The sequence below is a fragment of the Stegostoma tigrinum genome, chromosome 2, assembly GCF_030684315.1.
Source record: "Stegostoma tigrinum isolate sSteTig4 chromosome 2, sSteTig4.hap1, whole genome shotgun sequence".
Lineage (NCBI taxonomy): Eukaryota > Metazoa > Chordata > Chondrichthyes > Orectolobiformes > Stegostomatidae > Stegostoma > Stegostoma tigrinum.
In genome coordinates, this window is record NC_081355.1 from 79113073 (window position 1) to 79130287 (window position 17215).

General features: G+C 37.8%; 1 protein-coding gene across 1 annotated transcript in view; it reads left to right on the forward strand.

Moving 5' to 3' along the window:
• LOC125464190 (thrombospondin type-1 domain-containing protein 7A-like) overlaps positions 1-17215 on the forward strand; it is a 561444-nt gene that overhangs the window by 456738 nt on the left and 87491 nt on the right. The window contains exons 11-14 of the mRNA XM_059654908.1: positions 1311-1502; positions 6726-6960; positions 13563-13678; positions 14649-14781. Coding sequence (XP_059510891.1) covers positions 1311-1502; positions 6726-6960; positions 13563-13678; positions 14649-14781 — 676 coding nt within the window. The remainder of the gene's footprint in view (positions 1-1310; positions 1503-6725; positions 6961-13562; positions 13679-14648; positions 14782-17215) is intronic.

Sequence of the window (17215 nt, forward strand, 5' to 3'; positions counted from 1 at the left end):
GAGGAAAACCTTTTTCACCCAGAGGTTGGTAGGGATCTGGAATGCACTTCCTGAGAGGTTGAGGCAGGTAACCTCACAAGCTTACCTAGGCGCTGTTAAAAGTGATTGTTTTCTTTTCATGTGTGACGTCCTGACCAATCTTTCATTCAGGAGTAAAATAGGGTGTGGTCACGTGCTGTAAAATCTAGCCCTCAATCTCACTCCAGAGACTGGAATTCAAGGTCCAGGCTAACACTCCAGTTCAGTGCTCAGGGCAAATGATACAATAAACTTGAGGACCTGACTGGCCAATCATTTCCATGTAAAATGTCCCATGGCACATTTTGAAGAAGAGTAGAGAAGTTATTTCTCGTATCTTGAATAGTATTTAAGTTAAACATGTCCATTAAAAATAGATGTATGGTTATTATCTCCTTGCTGTCTGTTGGGAATTGCTATGCACAAAATTTAATGTATTTTGTTAACCCTAAAAAGTCGTCCACATCATCAAGATGGTGGCAGAGTAGAGCTCCTGAGCTGGGGCTCACCTGCTACAACCACTTTTCTGGCTTTTTTCACCTACCTCTCGTCCTGTAGCTTGGATGGCATTGGCAGCGGTGAGAAAGTCCAGCACAGACTCGGGTGAGGCCATGCAGACCTTGTGGTGGGCAGCAAGTGAGCCACTACTTATTTTTCTGGGGCAAGTGTGGGACCTGGCGTTGGAATCGCTGAAGTAGGCCCGGTGGTGAAAGATGGCGCCTGCCCATCAACAACTTTGTTGTTGGTTGGGCCTGGCAGTGGCAGTGATGAAGCACTGGCAGAAGGGCATCATGGTGACATCGTGGCTTGCTGAGTGGCAAGAGATGTGAATCTGACATTGGTGGCTATGAGTTGGTGGCGGAGAAGAATTGACCTAGTGGTGAAAGATGGAGCCTAAAGATTGGCAACCCAATTGTTGGTTAGGCTTGGCGACAGCAAAGTAGTGACGGTGGTGTCGGCATTATTGATGTCTCAGAAATGATGGACATTCTTTAAGTATATCTTCCTATTTCTTTTCTCATTCTTAAAACTTTTCAAAATATTGCCTGAACATGGCAACACTAGAAAAGCTTTTCACTGTAATTTATTGTTTTCCTCACTGTAAAATGCACATGATAATAAAATCACTCGTTCAATATTTAGATTTGAAATATATGTTAATATTTTAGAAGTTACAGTTATTAGGCTATTTTCTACCTTCTTTTAAATGATTATGATTTTGTCTATGTGGAAACTGATTTGCTTTTTTCACTCTAAACTAATGAATTGTTGTGGGTTTCTTCTGCTCACAGGAGATGTTGTCAACCAAAATCAGTGTAGAGAAGCTATCTATCCAGCTCCTGTATTGTGCAATGTCCCGTGTCCAAGAGACTGCGTTCTCAGCAAATGGTCAGAATGGTCATCTTGCTCATATACTTGCTCTGGCAAGAACACCGAGGGTAAACAGATGCGCGCACGCTCAATTCTTGCATATGCAACTGAAGGTAAGACAACAATCCATAAACCAGTACAGATTCTTTTATGCTGTTTTCATGAAAAGAACAGTTAATTAATGGTTTAATTAAAACATAATGAACATTATCCACATATGGTCAAACTACTAGATATCTTATTAGAAATTATTAATTGGGTTGATTGGGGTACTTACTATAATAAGGAAAAGCTCTCAAGAGATTCAGGTGATGAACAAAACTATAGTTCTACTTGTGGCTCTTGTGGCATAGCTAGTGCCTAAATCCAGATCAAAAAGTCCGGGTTCAGGTTCCATCCTACTCAGAGGTGTGACTTAAGAGTCTGAACAGGTTCATTAAAAAAATATTTATAGTTACTACTCCAATTCTGCACCTTTGTGTTGAGTTTTATCTGGGAATCTACCAAGTTATACTTGCCAAGTCACCTGATATTCTATAAACGTATTGACAACATCAAATGATGATGCTCATAGAACGAGGAGATGATTTTTCTGCTGTTCTAACTGTTGTAATTCAATGCTGTATAACTGGTGATAACAGAGAGTCCTGAGTCAACAGCAAGAAAGGACACCCTTTGGCCCATTGTGTCTATGCTGGCCATCAAACCTTTATCTATTCTAGTCCCATTTTCTGGCACCTGGCCTTGTATGGTAAGGCACTTCACGTTTGTCGAAACATCTCTTAAAGGCTGTGATTGCTGCCATTTCTACCATCCTTTCAGCCAGTGGGTTCTGGATACTTTCACTCTCTAGGTGAAAGGAGTATTCCTTAAATCCCCTCTAAACATTCTCTTAATCTATTCCCCCTTTTATTAACTCCTCAAAGGAATATGTTTCTTCCTACATACCTTACCATATCTATGCCATTTGTGATATTGTACACATTGATCAGGACACCCCTTAGCCTTCTCTGCTGTGGGGATAATGACTCCAGCTTATCTAGTCTCTCTCATAGCTGAATCAGCCCAGTCCAGACAGCATCCTGGTGAATGTCCTCTGCGCGCTCTCTACATCAATAACAACCCTTCTGATAGTGCATCAGATTCATTGAGTCATAGAGTTCCCACAGCATGAAAAAGGCCCTTCGGCCCATCATGTCTTTACCGGTCATCAAACATCTACCTGTTGTAATCCTGTTTTCCAGGAATTGGCCCATGGCCTTGCATGCTCTGCTGTTTCAAATGCTCGTTTGAATATTTCTTAAATGTCTTGATGATTGCTAAAGTACTGCAACAATTGCCTAACTAATGTCTTAAACAGCTCCATCATAACCGCCCTGCCGTAGTATTCATTGCCTCAACTAATGAAGGCGAGTGTCTCATTTGCCTTGACCAACATCCCTCTGACCTTCTCTTCCTAGGGTCCTATCATTCATCATCATATTGCACTTACTGGCAAATTTGTTTCGTTTATAAAAGCAGCAGACATACTATGATTTCATGGCTAAAAGTTATTGAGCCTTGCTGTTTCATCTGTCATTGAATATTTTTAACGACTAAAATTTTATTCCAATTGAAGAGCTGTAAGTATATTGCCTATTGTGAATTTTTTGAGCCAAACTTTTTTTAATTCATTCATGGGATGTGGCCTTCACTGACTGGTCTGGCATTAATTGTCCAGATGTCAGTAAGGAGTCAGCCACATTGCTGTAGGTCTGGAGTCACGTGTAGATCAGACCAAGAAAGAACAGATGGGTTTTACAATAATGACCATAAAAACCATTGGACACATAGGTCTAGATAGTTATTGAATTCAAATGTCACCATCTACCATGCGAGATTTGAACCGTTACCTGGGTCTAGTGATAATACCACCACATCATTACCTCCGCAAACTGTACATGCATACTCAAAAAGTGGGTTTGACAAATTAACTACAAAGAAGTTGTGTCCAAACATTTTGCAAAGATGATTAAATGTCACACAATGAGCTGAAACTGCCAATCTGGGGCAGAGTTCCTATTTAGTGGCGCATGCCTTCTGTCTATGCCTCAGCAACAAACATCTTCCTGTTGGAAGACCTGGACCTTGAATATTTTGCCCTCGCCACCAATTATCATTCTCTTGAATCTTCCCACTGGATGATAACTCACACACCACCCTTAATGGAAAAAAAAATGGATGAAATGCTTGTTCCAAAGCTGGACTTATTAAACTTAATAACTACTCAGTAATAGATCAAAGAGTTTGGATTATTTTGTCAAATTCAAGAGTAAGGAATTGATTAGGCTGGATTGCCCTATGAGCTTTGCAAGTCCGATGTTGGGCCCAAATGGGATGTCAAGCCCATATGTGTTGACAATTATACAGAGATGCATTTCTGCAGGACACAGCCTGCTAACTGACCACCTCCACACTTGACATTAAGTTAAAGACAGTAGTTGGTCCTAAGGCCAGAGGATCTATCAGAGATCCAGCTGCTTTGGAGCTTCAGCAGCTCCTCTCTGACAGTGTATGCTGCTGAAGCAGGTTGGAAACCACGAGGATGCTTCAACATTGAGGCTCCATCACTGGCCAATGCAGAAGGGCTATATTGAGGCAATACGAGTGGCATCAGAGTGGTGGTGAAGCTTCTCTGCATGATTGAGCATGGCTGTAACCCTACATCCACACGGCCTCACACTTGCGATGTGGACCATTTTAATTTTGATGGTTCCTTGTCTTGCTGAAGGAAGGTCACATCCATTGAGCTGAATGTCTCCACACGTGGTCAGGAACTGCTCATCATTGGAAACATTCCAATAAGTGACAAAAACATTTCAGTTTTGTTGGCTGCTCATCTCACTGGAATGGGCAGCTGATGCTATTATCATTGCCAGCCCTGCAAAAGTTCCTTGATGATGCAAATGTTTTATGAAACCCATCCTGACAGGGGTTGACCCCTTTTTATTTTCCCTAGCTCCCCATCTCAAAACTCCATCTTCACAGGCTTGACAAAATCAAACTCATTGTATGTACAATTTATTTGTAGTCACTCTGTTTTTCCAGTTAATTTGCAGCATTAAAAACTAATGAAATATCAGTCAATAAAAGAGCATTAAATACAAAAAAAAACTTTAAGTATTGAATCTGGTGGCCAGCTATAAATTGCTAACTTTATTTCCTTTTATTTTTAAAACATGGTGAGTTACTGCAATAAAACATTAAATACATTTTCACAAAATAGAGCTTTTTTTCTAATTAACGGTTGAACACAGATATGCAGCTGTTGAGATATCTTCTAAAAATATAAAAGTTGCAGAAGTCTATGTGGCCCATTGAACCTGCCATTCAAAACATTCAGAGCCAATCTTGAGAATCAACTCCCTTTCCCACTTACTCCCCATACATTTTGTTTCCTTGAAAGTCGGAAAATCTATCTATCCCAGCTTTGAAAATATACAATTATGACACATCCACAAACCTCACTGACTAGACAATTTTAATGATTCATAATCACTTCAGTAAAAAAAGTCTTCATCTCAGTCCTGAAAGATTGGCTATTCATTCTGAATCTGAACTGCCTTATCCCAGACTCCCCAGCTAAAAAGAACAGCAAATAACTCACCTCTCATTCCCCCAGTGCCAGTCCACCATCTACAGGCACACATATTAGGAATGTTGTGAAGTATTCTCTGTTTACCTGGATGGATGTAACACCAACAATGCAAAAAGCTCAACATCATTCAGAAGAAACCAACCCACCTAGTTGGCACCCTTTCCACCACCTGCACAATTCACTCACCTCATCACTGACTCACGGACACAGCAGTGTTTACCATCTGTGATACGGTCTGTAGCAACTCACTGAGGTTTCTCTGACAGCACTTTCCAAACCCACAACCTCTAAAACCCATAGGACAAGGGATGCAGATGCATAAGAACCTTATCATTTCCACGTTCTCCTCCAGGGCACACATACCGTTTGCTGAAACTATATCACCGTCTCTCCACTGTCACTGGGCCAAAATCCTGGAACTCTTCCTTAACAGCAATTTGGATGATCCAACCCTACATGGACTGCTGCAGGTCGAAAAGGTGTCTCACAACCACCTTCTCAAGGGTAATTAGGGTTGGGCAATAAAACTTGGCCCAGCTGTTGATGCCCACATCCCGTGAATGAATTGAGAAAACAGACAGCGGAAAAATTAACTCAGTATGTATCCTTCCAAGTCCCTTTAGAATACCAAATTTTGCAATGCGATCACCTCTCCTGCTAAAGAGATTACAGACCAAATTTATTCAGATTTCCAAAGGACAAACATTTTTTATCCCAGGGACTGTCCTCTTAATCTTTGCTGTATTATGTCCATTGCAAATATATCCTTCTTTCCTCAAAGACAGAGACCCAAAACTGTGCATGGATTCCAGCTGCAGTCTCACCAAAGCCCCTAACAATTGTAGGACTAGTTCTTATTCTTATATTCCAATTCTTTGAAATAAAGACAGACATGCTTCCTGTACCTTGCATACTAACAACTTTTTCTTTTCATGCCCCATCACCATTCTCTTTGATCCTGGAAAATTAACTGTTCTTTCATTCAATTTCATCTAATCACAGACCTTTTCTCTTTATCCTACCCACTTGCTGAAAACATATTATATTTTTAACTTATCCCAGTTCTCTTGAAAGTTCACAAACCCGAATGTCAACTGTGTTTTTACAGTAGCTTCCATAATCTGTTGAATATTTACATCACTTTCTGCTTTTATTTTAGATCTCAGTATTCTTGTTTTTGATTAGTGTGCTACATTTTGCATTCCTTGCATAGATCTCCCTGGGCATCAACATTTACAAGTTTCACGCCTTTTAAAAAATATTCTACTTTGTTATTCTTGTGGCCAAAGTGAATAACTTCACACTTTCTTTCCTCATACTCAGTCTGCAGTATTGCACACTTACTTAGTTTGTATAGATCTCAATGCAGTGCTACATTCTCTTTGCAGCTTGCATTCCTACCAAATTTTACAATGGCAAAGAACTTAAATATGTTAGTGTCTTGTAGTCTACGTCTTTAGCATAGAGTGTAAATACCTGAGGTCCTAGCATTGATTCTTGATATTAATGAGGACAGCGGTACCACATAAAAACCAGAATAGTTTACCACTCCAGTTGAATGGATGACAACTTGGTTAGTTTCAAACCAGTTTCTTGTCTATCTGTTTTTATTCAAAACAGTTATTATTTAAACGTGAAAAGCGCCTGGAATGTTTTTGAAAATAAATATGTTATTTTTATATTATTTGTGTTTGAATAGGAGCAGCACAGTGTCCAAACAGCAGTGCCTTGCAGGAAATACGCAGCTGTAATGAGCATCCTTGTACTGTATATCACTGGCAGGCTGGCCCCTGGGGTCCCTGTATTGAAGACCTGTCAGTAGCTACTCTTAATTCAAGCACCAGCTGGAGTGGTGAGGCTGCCTGTGCCGTGGGAATGCAAACTAGAAAGGTTATTTGTATGAGAGTCAACGTGGGACAAGTTGGACCAAAAAAGTAAAGGCACAGTAATTATTAAGTAAAAGTGCAACAATGTTTGTTTTGATTTAAAGACAGCTATATTTTATTATTGGCTGAAATGTTAACAGGTCATGAAAGGTTCCATATAAATACAAGCCTTTCATTTTTCACTTAAGCTGCAGTAATGCCAATCATTAATTGTTGTAAAGATTTGGTAGGTGGCATGACGTTTTTGAGCCGTTTACCTGAATATTAATAAGATTTGAACATACATTTTTTGCATGTTGATTTAGTCACACTTGGATCTGTTGGAAGTAAAATCTGACTGTTGAGAATTTAAGTTTTGCTGGCAGGATGAAAGTGCAACTTGCATCTAGGCAGAACTTTAAGTCTCGACAAGGATGTCTCAAGGCAGAGTTTACTCCAACAGGAATAGACTCTGGAGCAAGTACATGATATTAGGAGGACTGAATAGAAACATGATCAAAGAGTTAGGTTTTGAATATTTTTGAGCAAAATGGTCGATATGGAAATATATTGTTACAATAGTTTGTGCTTCACACAGCCAAATTGGAACATGAAAGTGACTCGTACGGAAATTGTTTTTCACCAGTTGTGCAAAATATGCTCCTCATGAGTCAGTTGTGTATTTGGTATTACAGCTAATTTTTTTTTGTGGATACATATATGCTGTCAATTTGCTACCAATGTGTTTCAATCTACTGGTACACCGATATCTTTCTCAGAATTCACATCTTTATTTAGTTCATAAAAACCTAAATTGCTTCACGGTTGCTATGAACAAAATGTAGACGCAATTATTATAGGCCAAGCGCAACATGGTGCCTGTCACGCCAGTATAAAAAATTGTGAACATTGGCAACAACAACTTACATCTGTGCGGCAACTGTAGCATAGAATAATGATTCAAATTCACATCATTAAATTGTAATTAGTAAAACTGAATGCTGAACCAAAGATGGAGTTTTTGCAAAAATTGAATTAGATTTTGGACATTAAAGGAATTTTACAGCTGCAATCTGAAGGAAGAGAAGCGAGTAGAAAAAGTGGTGAAATTGTGGAAGAAATAGTCTCAGTGATGGAATTAATAACCACCACTGCTGGATCGGAGATAAGGGAAGAGTAGTTGAGCAGAAAAACATGTATAATTTCAGAAAGAAAGGAACTTGAGTTGTTGAGATAACAAGGTGTAGAGCTGGATGAACACAGCAGGCCAAGCAGCATCAGAGGAGCAGGAAAGCTGACACTTCGGGTCTGGACCCTTGTTTGGCCTGCTGTGTTCATCCAGTTCTATCCCTTGTTACCTCAGATTCTCCAGCATCGGCAGTTCCTACCAGCTCTGAACTAGGGTTTTTGGTGCTTTTATGAAGATGAGATCAAGGGAGTGAGAGCTGGGTCTCCTGAACGGGATGAGCTCAGTGGAGATATAGAGAGAGATTGTCAGAAGCTGGAGAGGGGACTCTCATTCAGAGTTACTGCATGTGGGAATCTGGAGGGAGGTTAGCTTTTGTTGGAAAGCAGAAAGGAGGAAATAGTAGAAGCAACTGAATCACTGCACAGTTATAATGAAGAAGCAAGCCATTCAACCCATCTTGCCTGCAGAAGCTCATTAAATGAGCACCATTACCTAGTGCCAATTTCTTGCTGTTTCCTCATATTCGTGCATATTATTTTTATCCAAACAATCATCAAATGCCCTCTTGAAAATCTTAATTGAGGCTACCTCCACCACAATTCCAGGCAGTCCATTTTGCACCCTAGCTACTTACTGAGAGAAAAAGTTTTTCCTCACTTCACCCTCACTCCTTTTGCAGATCATTTTAAAAAATAGAAATTTCACTTTTGATAGCAACAAGTATTTGAACTCCTTGCATTTGGTGGAGATAAGGTGAAAAGGAAAAGTGCATACAAAGAAGATTGGAAATGGAGAAAGGAAACAGCTGGTTATTTTTCTCGATTAAAAATCTCATCTTCAAATTGAAGTTCATCTGGGAAGCTAATTGAGTCAAATATGCCCAACATAGTCCAGTCAGATTGGCTTCAGTGTAAGCCTCAGGCCTCCATGTTCCGTAATATCAAGACTCTCACAATTAAGCACAATCTTCTCAGAATCAGCAGAGCATACTTTGTGGAAATGGTTAACTTCTGCTGTATTTTTAATTCTTAGTTTTGTAAAATTATGAACTTTAATTTGAAACAAGACTGACCTCTAAGATATAGCAGTTACAAAAGTAAAAATTAATCTTGTCTATTATGAAAAACAATTGTTTAAAAACTCACAGTACTTTTTCACTTTAAGAAAATAGATCGAAGCCTGACCAAAAGCAATCAAGGGAGCTGTCTAGCTAAAACATGCATACTGAAACAGTTCACGTTAATTATAATCATGTGGAATAGTTTCAAATAGCCTGGTGCATTTGACTTTCTAAACTGATTTATACATCATTAAATAGGTTATCGAGAATCATGAAGAAGGAAATTACAATGACAGATGCAGCATTATTAAATCTATTTTTTTGTGATGAGTCTGGGAGTCTGTTTTGGGAATATTAGATATGGGGAGCTGCTCCCTAGAGTGTTAAACTGTCAATCTTGAAATGCAGTCAGTCTGAAAAGTTATGTAAGAAGAGATTTGGACTGTTTTGTGATTATAGCCATAATCTCCATCACTTCTCATCAAGAGAAAATCACCTCCATCTGACCATAATTTCTAGTTCTAATTAGGCACGTAATGAGTATTACTTTTCTGGCAGTGCTGTAATTCAATTCAAACTTCTACTCTTTAACCTACTATTGTACAATGGTTTAATAATAATTATGAAGTAGATATGCCCATGTGCCTTTTTGTGTTGCATGTACAGTACTATGACATGGTGATATCATTTGTCCTAACTAATGTTTTCCTAATGCTACGTTAATTTAAGATGTAATTTATTCACTATCTGTATTTAACCACTTATGATTAAACAGCAGTCAGTGGTGACATATGAATTAACATGATCTGGGTTCTACTTATGCTTCAAGCTATGTATAAAAGTAATTAAAAACACATTTCTTTGAAACACTTGACTGTTCAAAAGTGGATATAGGTTCCTCCTGATTGTATGAAATTAATTAATTGTCTCCACTTAGCCCCACTTTCTATTCAGCTTAGATTATTTTCATATTTCCTCAGCATCTGTTTACTTGGAGAAATAGAATAAAGGGAGTCTGTATTCATTTTAAGAGTGGTTTCATTTTCTATAGCATAGGGCTTAGATAGCTAAAGACCCATCATTGATGGATTAAAGGAGAAGACATTGTAAAGAGAAATAGGGTATTTAGGATTCATAAACCTAGAGAATATTATAGGGATAGGCTAGGATTTAAGCACAAGGATGATAGCTTCACATTCATGACATAGGAGATTAGAATTCATGGTAAGAACTGATGGGCAAATAAGTGTTAATATAGGATAGAGGGCCGTAGCTTTGAATAAATTTGTGTAATTAGCCCTTTAGCTGTTCATCAAATAATGTTTGGAGAACAACCAAGTAATCAGAGTGTCGTCATTTCCATGATATCTGAACATAATGTTTGGAGTCTTCTTAAAATATTTATTTGTAAATATATTAGTTGGTTTTAATCTGTACATTGCTGTTTTCTGTGGTGATTTCTTTCATTTCAATGAGAATTTAGTAGCGCAATGTAAGTGAAACTCTGAACAGATTACTATAATTGGGGAATTGATAGTCTTTGGAATCCTCCCCTTCATGACAGTGTATAACAATTACACCAGGTCAAATGAGACAATTAAGGAAACTGGTTATTCAAACAGAGGCAGCCCTAAGAGAATTAGAACTGAAGCAAAAGTTACTTCCTTCCAGAAAACATATTACTGCATTCTTTAGCTTAACATATCTGAAAGGATACACTCTAAGTTTTCAAAGGATAAGCATTGAGTTTTACCCCAAGGGAGAAAGCACAATAGTTCCATATAGAAATACTGCTAAATATCATCCACTAAAACAAAATTAAATCTTTACAATGTTAATTTTTATCCAAAGAAATATGTTCACAATGAAATATGGTGAACTTTCTGCTGGGTGTAATTTCTACTTGTCCCTCAAAAAATGATATCTGTATAATAAAAGCATTTACACTAGTGAATGCTGAATACTGGTCTTTGCTTTAAAAATATCTTTAATGCTAGTTAATTCTTTATCAAAACAACATTGGAAAACAAAATATTCATCTGTGACTTCTCTCTTTATGCCAGATTAGTCTGACACGACACTCAAGAAATAATACACAAGCAGCTCCAGTTTTCATTAGGATGCAATGGACTTAAATCTTTCGTAAGGCTCACACCGATCAAGTTGCATACAGAGTGCTGAGGGGTCAGATTATTCAAAAAGAGCAGCAACTATATCTTGATCTCTTCATGTTTGTATTTCACAATGTACATTAAAAAGCAACAAGCCTCATGAAATCAGCAAGGACTAAGCTTCTTGCACATTCCTAATTATGGGTGTTATCATTTTATAATCAAACCAGTAAGAAAATGCTGCAGGACTTATCTAGTTTCACCTATCTTTGTTGAAACACTCTTTACTTCATATCATTCGCTTTTAACCTCACTTTCAACACACTGCAAAAGAAATCAATATTTCAACTGAAAACTTCAAATGAGCACAAGCTTTCATTTCACCATGAAATTGAAATAGGAAAACTGTTTTGATTGAATTGTTTTCATAAAATGGATACACAAACAATGTCACTGATGCAAATATATTTCCCATTGGGGAAAAAAAAATTGACATTTCATTTGGTGTGCCTTTGAATCATCAGCATTATTGTCAGTGGTAAAACAAAACTGGCTAAAAACTATCCATTAATACATTTTCTCGAGGTTGCTTGGCCAATTTCCTGCCAACACTTTGTTTGGAAAATAGGAGCACCTCAGTAGTAGTTAATGCCTAAAGGGGTCCATCACAGTTCCAAGTTATTAGAATGAATAGAAATTGCCTTTAGGGATACTTTGCAACTCACATGATAGAAAGCGAGTCATGATTAAAACAGCAGAGTGAATATTATGATACAGATATAGATAAAATCATTTGGCATTACATCAATGATGTTTGCATTCCAGGTAGATAAAGTCATGAAATATTGCTTTTCTTTTGCTTATTAGAAGCAAGAAGAATTCATTTCTTATAGTTAAAATTATGTATATAATTTCCTCATGTGTTAACTTAACACCATACTTTAACATAAATAGCAGTGGATCTTTATACAAATATTCTAAGCAGTAGCAACACACATGGTACAACTCACATAGAAAAATGTTTTAGTGAAATTTAAGGCATTAGCCAATTTATTTTGAATATGAACCCTCCTCCATCAATGCAACAAACATATGGTATATGATCTCATTACTCATTTATGCCAGCAATGATCATTTTAAATTTTAAAAGATTTTGAGAGATTTTTGAGCAAAATATATATCTTGAATTATAAAGATGTGTGCTAAGAATAAAGCGTGATTACAGGAAAAAGCCATCACTACCTGAAGGACAAATATTATTTGTGCAATCATTTTATCTTTCATGGTTAATTTACTTTGTTAGTCAGTGCAAATTTATTCAATGAATAAGGAGAAAGTCATGCAAAAACATCTCTAGAATAAATATAATTTTGATCCAAAATCAATTACTTAAGGCTGTGTTTATGGTATTATCTGAGACATTATTTTGCTGGCAAGACCAGTTTGCTTTAGTCTGACAGTTCCTTGCAGGCTTCCTGTCATTTTCTTTTTAATTTTTAGTAAACAAATTTAAAAATTCTATACAGACAGATGTCCAATAAGCTACCTAATTAGCTCATGGTTGGCGGAAGTCTTATAATAGATTTCATTTTACCATGTACAGGGTTCTCATTGAGAGTGCTCACATGGATGTCTGACCCAATGGAGCAATAATTCATTGTCAGATCAAAGCCCCATTCTCACTAGCTGACAGAATTACAATAGGTTTGTGACATGACCGTAGCACAGCATTTGAAATATATTTCCAAATTACGTTCACTAGCCCTTAATAGAATCCAAAGAATTCGTGTGATTGATCATAGTTTTCTCTTGATTGAAAGAACTGTGCTATCTTACAAATCAATCTTTTGTGGTGAGAAGCTCTATTTCTAAACATTGATGGATATGGTTATATCATTTTTTCTCATCTTGTACACTGATCTGGAGGTCAATAACTAATAGGTCAAGCAAACTAGGAAAATTATTAATAAAGATCAATGGTGGATAACAGTCTAATTTGTTGCAAACAAGAAGTTTGAATGTGAATGTTGAACTAGAAGAAACCTTTTTGTTGTACCTTTCTCAATTCAGGAATTTTCATGGTTGGTGGGAAGAAATGGTAGAAAAGTACAAGCTTCTACTTAGAGGCACTATAGCAACAAATCGCAGAGTATAAAAAGCAAGTTTCATTCTGTAAAACTAGTATTTCTGAAACAGCCACTATAGTTTACAATTTTTTTTGTAAATTACGAATGTGGAAAGTAAAGCAGACTTTTCTCCTGACTGATCCTAATTTTAAAAAAACATCTAACAGAATTGTTATTTTCTTCAGGTGTCCTGAAACTGTACGACCAGACACAGTGAGACCATGTCTTCTACCGTGTAAAAAAGATTGCATTGTAACACCTTATAGTCACTGGACACCTTGTGACTTATCATGTAATGCAGGTAAATACTGACATGTTTCACAGAAATATATAGATTTTGTATTGAAAATAGATCATAGAGATGATATGCCTTTAATCGCCAGTTCAATAATTTGCAGACTTATAAACTAATATTTATCTATCAGTGATGAGAATGCATTATGTAAGTGGTTATAAATCAGCAATGTGGCATTTGGCATCTCTGCATCATTTTAACAGTTTGTCAGACCACCAGCCAAGGCGGGAAAGGCCTTGTGTGTAATTTTAACAAAGATCTAGTTATGCCTGTCAATACTGAGGGAGTAAAAACTAAAAGAACTGCGGATGCTGTAAATCAGGAAGAAGAACAAAGTTGCTGGAAATGCTCAGCAGGTCTGGCAGCATCTGTGAAGGAAAAAACAGAGTTATCGTTTCAGGTCCAGTGACCCTTCCTCAGACTGTCCTCATTTCCGAGGAAGGGTCACTGGAACTGAAACACTAACTGTTTTTTCCTTCACAAATGCTGCCAGACCTCCTGAGCTTTTCCAGCAACTTTGTTTTAATACTGCAGGAGTGCTGCCTTATCAAAGATGCAGTCTTTCAGATGAGATGATAAACCAACAAGGGGAGATGGTGGTTTAGTTGTAATGTCACTAATAATACAGAATCTCAGGCTAAGTTTCTGGGGAAATGTGTTTGAATCCAGTCAAGGCAGACAGTGAGGTTTGGATTCAATAAATATCTGGAATAAAAAGCTCACCTCTTGATGATCACTGTACCACTGTTGATTGTTTTAAAAACTGATTTGGCTCACTAGTGTCATTTGGGGAAGAAAGCCTTCCATCCTTAGCTGGTCTGGCATTCAAGCAATTACAGGTTGACCATGTTAACTCTGGTCTAGCCAACAACACACTTAGAAAATAGCAGTGAGCAAGCAAGTCCCTCACCACTTCTCATTGTGCATGCAATCCAAATTTTGTTTATTAATTATTATAATGTTATCTAAATTCTAGGAGATGATGCCAAAACAAAACAATTTCGTCATCGTGTCGTCATTCAATTGCCATCAAATGGAGGGCGAGATTGTCCTGATACACTGTTTGAGGAGAAGGACTGTGAGACTCCTCGTGTTTGCAGTAGTTACAGGTAGAAATGTCCATTTTATGGAATATAATCTAACTAGGTCAACCTTATATTTTGCTTAATTAATACAGTCATTCTTTGGTCTTTGTGAAAATGTCAAAATTTTACATGCATTCCAAGACTCCCCATTCTCTGGTTAAAAGGGCATGGAGGACAGGGCAGGACATGTTTTGTATTCCGAATCAGTGATGAACACAGCCAAAGCAGACAGTGTGTACCATGGTCCCAAGGCTTAGGGGAATAGAAAATCCAGCAAGTATTCCATCTTGTAATTCTGTTTGTTGGAAATTTGAATGGTACAGTTAGAATAGAATTTGCCTGAACTGCACGTTGAAATAACCTGCCAACAATCAATAAGTTCAGTTTTGAAATAAGGATAGCTCTGATATGAAAAGAATATAAGTTCCAGTAAAATTGTGCTTAAATATCGGCCTGTACTTTCTAGGGAGCAAGTTATAAGAAAATATTCATGAGCAGAATATTGTAAAGTATGTTTACTAGCCCGTGACATCTGCTGGAATTTTCTTATTGCAATAAAGCTATAGTGCCCTACCAAAGTGGTTTATGATTCCATTTCAGATTAGCTGAAATAGAGACAATTAGCTGGCAATTCCCCCATCCCCACTTTTCATAAACATCAAAAGAAATTGCATGCACTACCATTTGTAGTTCCAAGTTACTCAAGTTACCAAGTATGGATGGTCAACAAAGGAAAAATGTCATGAACAAAACTATGATCAATCTAGTCTGCCCTACTTTCAGAAGACTTCCAATGCGCACCTTTAAATGATATATGTGCAAATTGTTGTTGCTCTGGTATTTACCCATTTCTTAGGTGATATTCCTTATAAGGGAGTGCTATTCTTACCATAAATTCTTGATCAGAGCAAGATGCTTGTCTTTCACAAACAGTGTCTTTGCTGGATTGATGACTTCCAGAAAATACTCTTTTCTACTTTGAGATGATGCTCACTCGTAAAGTATTTAAGATCATTTCCAATCTTCATATATCTGATCTGCAATAATGACAACTAAGCGAAACACTTCAGATTTCTTTTGGCATATAAAGGGTTACAAATCCAAAGTTTACTCTTGAAGGTCACAGCCTGTGGTTTGAATTTTTCCTAGCTGTTTGTTTCTTTCCCAGAAAAGATGGCTTTCATACATCTCTGGAAATTCACTCAATTTCAGCTTCACTTCTGGCACCACGTTTCAAGCAATATGTTTAATGGTTGCCACAACTAAAATGAAATCTCTGAAAGCAGAGGTAGAGGCCACATAACTATGGCAAGCCAGGCTGGACACTATGTACAGGTGCATTTCTCCAGACACTCCAATCCTTCTGAAACTATCAGGACTGTGATTCAGTTTCTGGAGTCACTATTTATCGGAAAATGACTGCAAACTTTTGTTTTCATTCCTGCTGCCAAGAAGGGTATATTATTTGTTGGACTGCTAATGATTTTTGATCCTTGGATATTGAGACAATGGCAGATATCAGCTGAATTTTCAAAAACCATCTCTGCATTAATCTGCAGCTTCAAACAAAGCTGGTACCAATAATAATTGCCTGATGATTCAAAGAAGAATCTGAAAGTTAGGAACCCATGTAGCACTGGGCTATCAACAACAAATAAATCATATTTCAGCATAATCTGTAACTTAATGGCATGGCAACACTCTCGTTCTTATCGGAGATTGTAAGGCATAAGGCATACCAAAAAATGAGGTGCTAACCTGTTGAAGCTACAGAACATGACTGTGGACATGCTAAACAGAGGAATCTACACTCAGAGCCAAATGATATCAAGCAGCAGATCAGAATAGTCTGATCACAACTAATTGTGAAATTTAAATAAGTAATGGAAGGAGGAGGCTCCGTGGGCCAAATCTATGATTCTGATTCAATGATCATAGAATCCCTATAGTGTGGAAACAGGCCCTTCAGCTCAACAAGTCCATAACAACCCTCGGAGCATTCCGCCCAGACCCATCCTCCTATAACCGACACACCCCTGAACACTACAGGCAATTTAGCATGGCAGTCCACCTACCCTGCATATCTTTGGACTGTGGGAGGAAACCAGAACACCCAGAGGAAACACACACACATACACACACGGTGTGCAAATTCCGCACAGTTGCCCGAGGCTGGAATTGAACCCAGGTCCCCAGTGCTGTGAGGCTGCAGTGCTAACCACTGAGCCACTGTGCTGCCTGGATGATGAAGTCCAGCACGTGAACATAAAAGACAAAGCATTTCCTGCTGTCTCCAGCTAAATCTGTAAAATAAATGATGCATTTTTGTCTCCTCCACCATTATATCTATCAGGCTATAGCCAATTTGATTCCCATGAAGTGATGTCAAGAAACAGTGGAAAATAGAGGACACAGCAGAACATCATTGGCCCTGACAATATCCTGACTGGAGTACTGA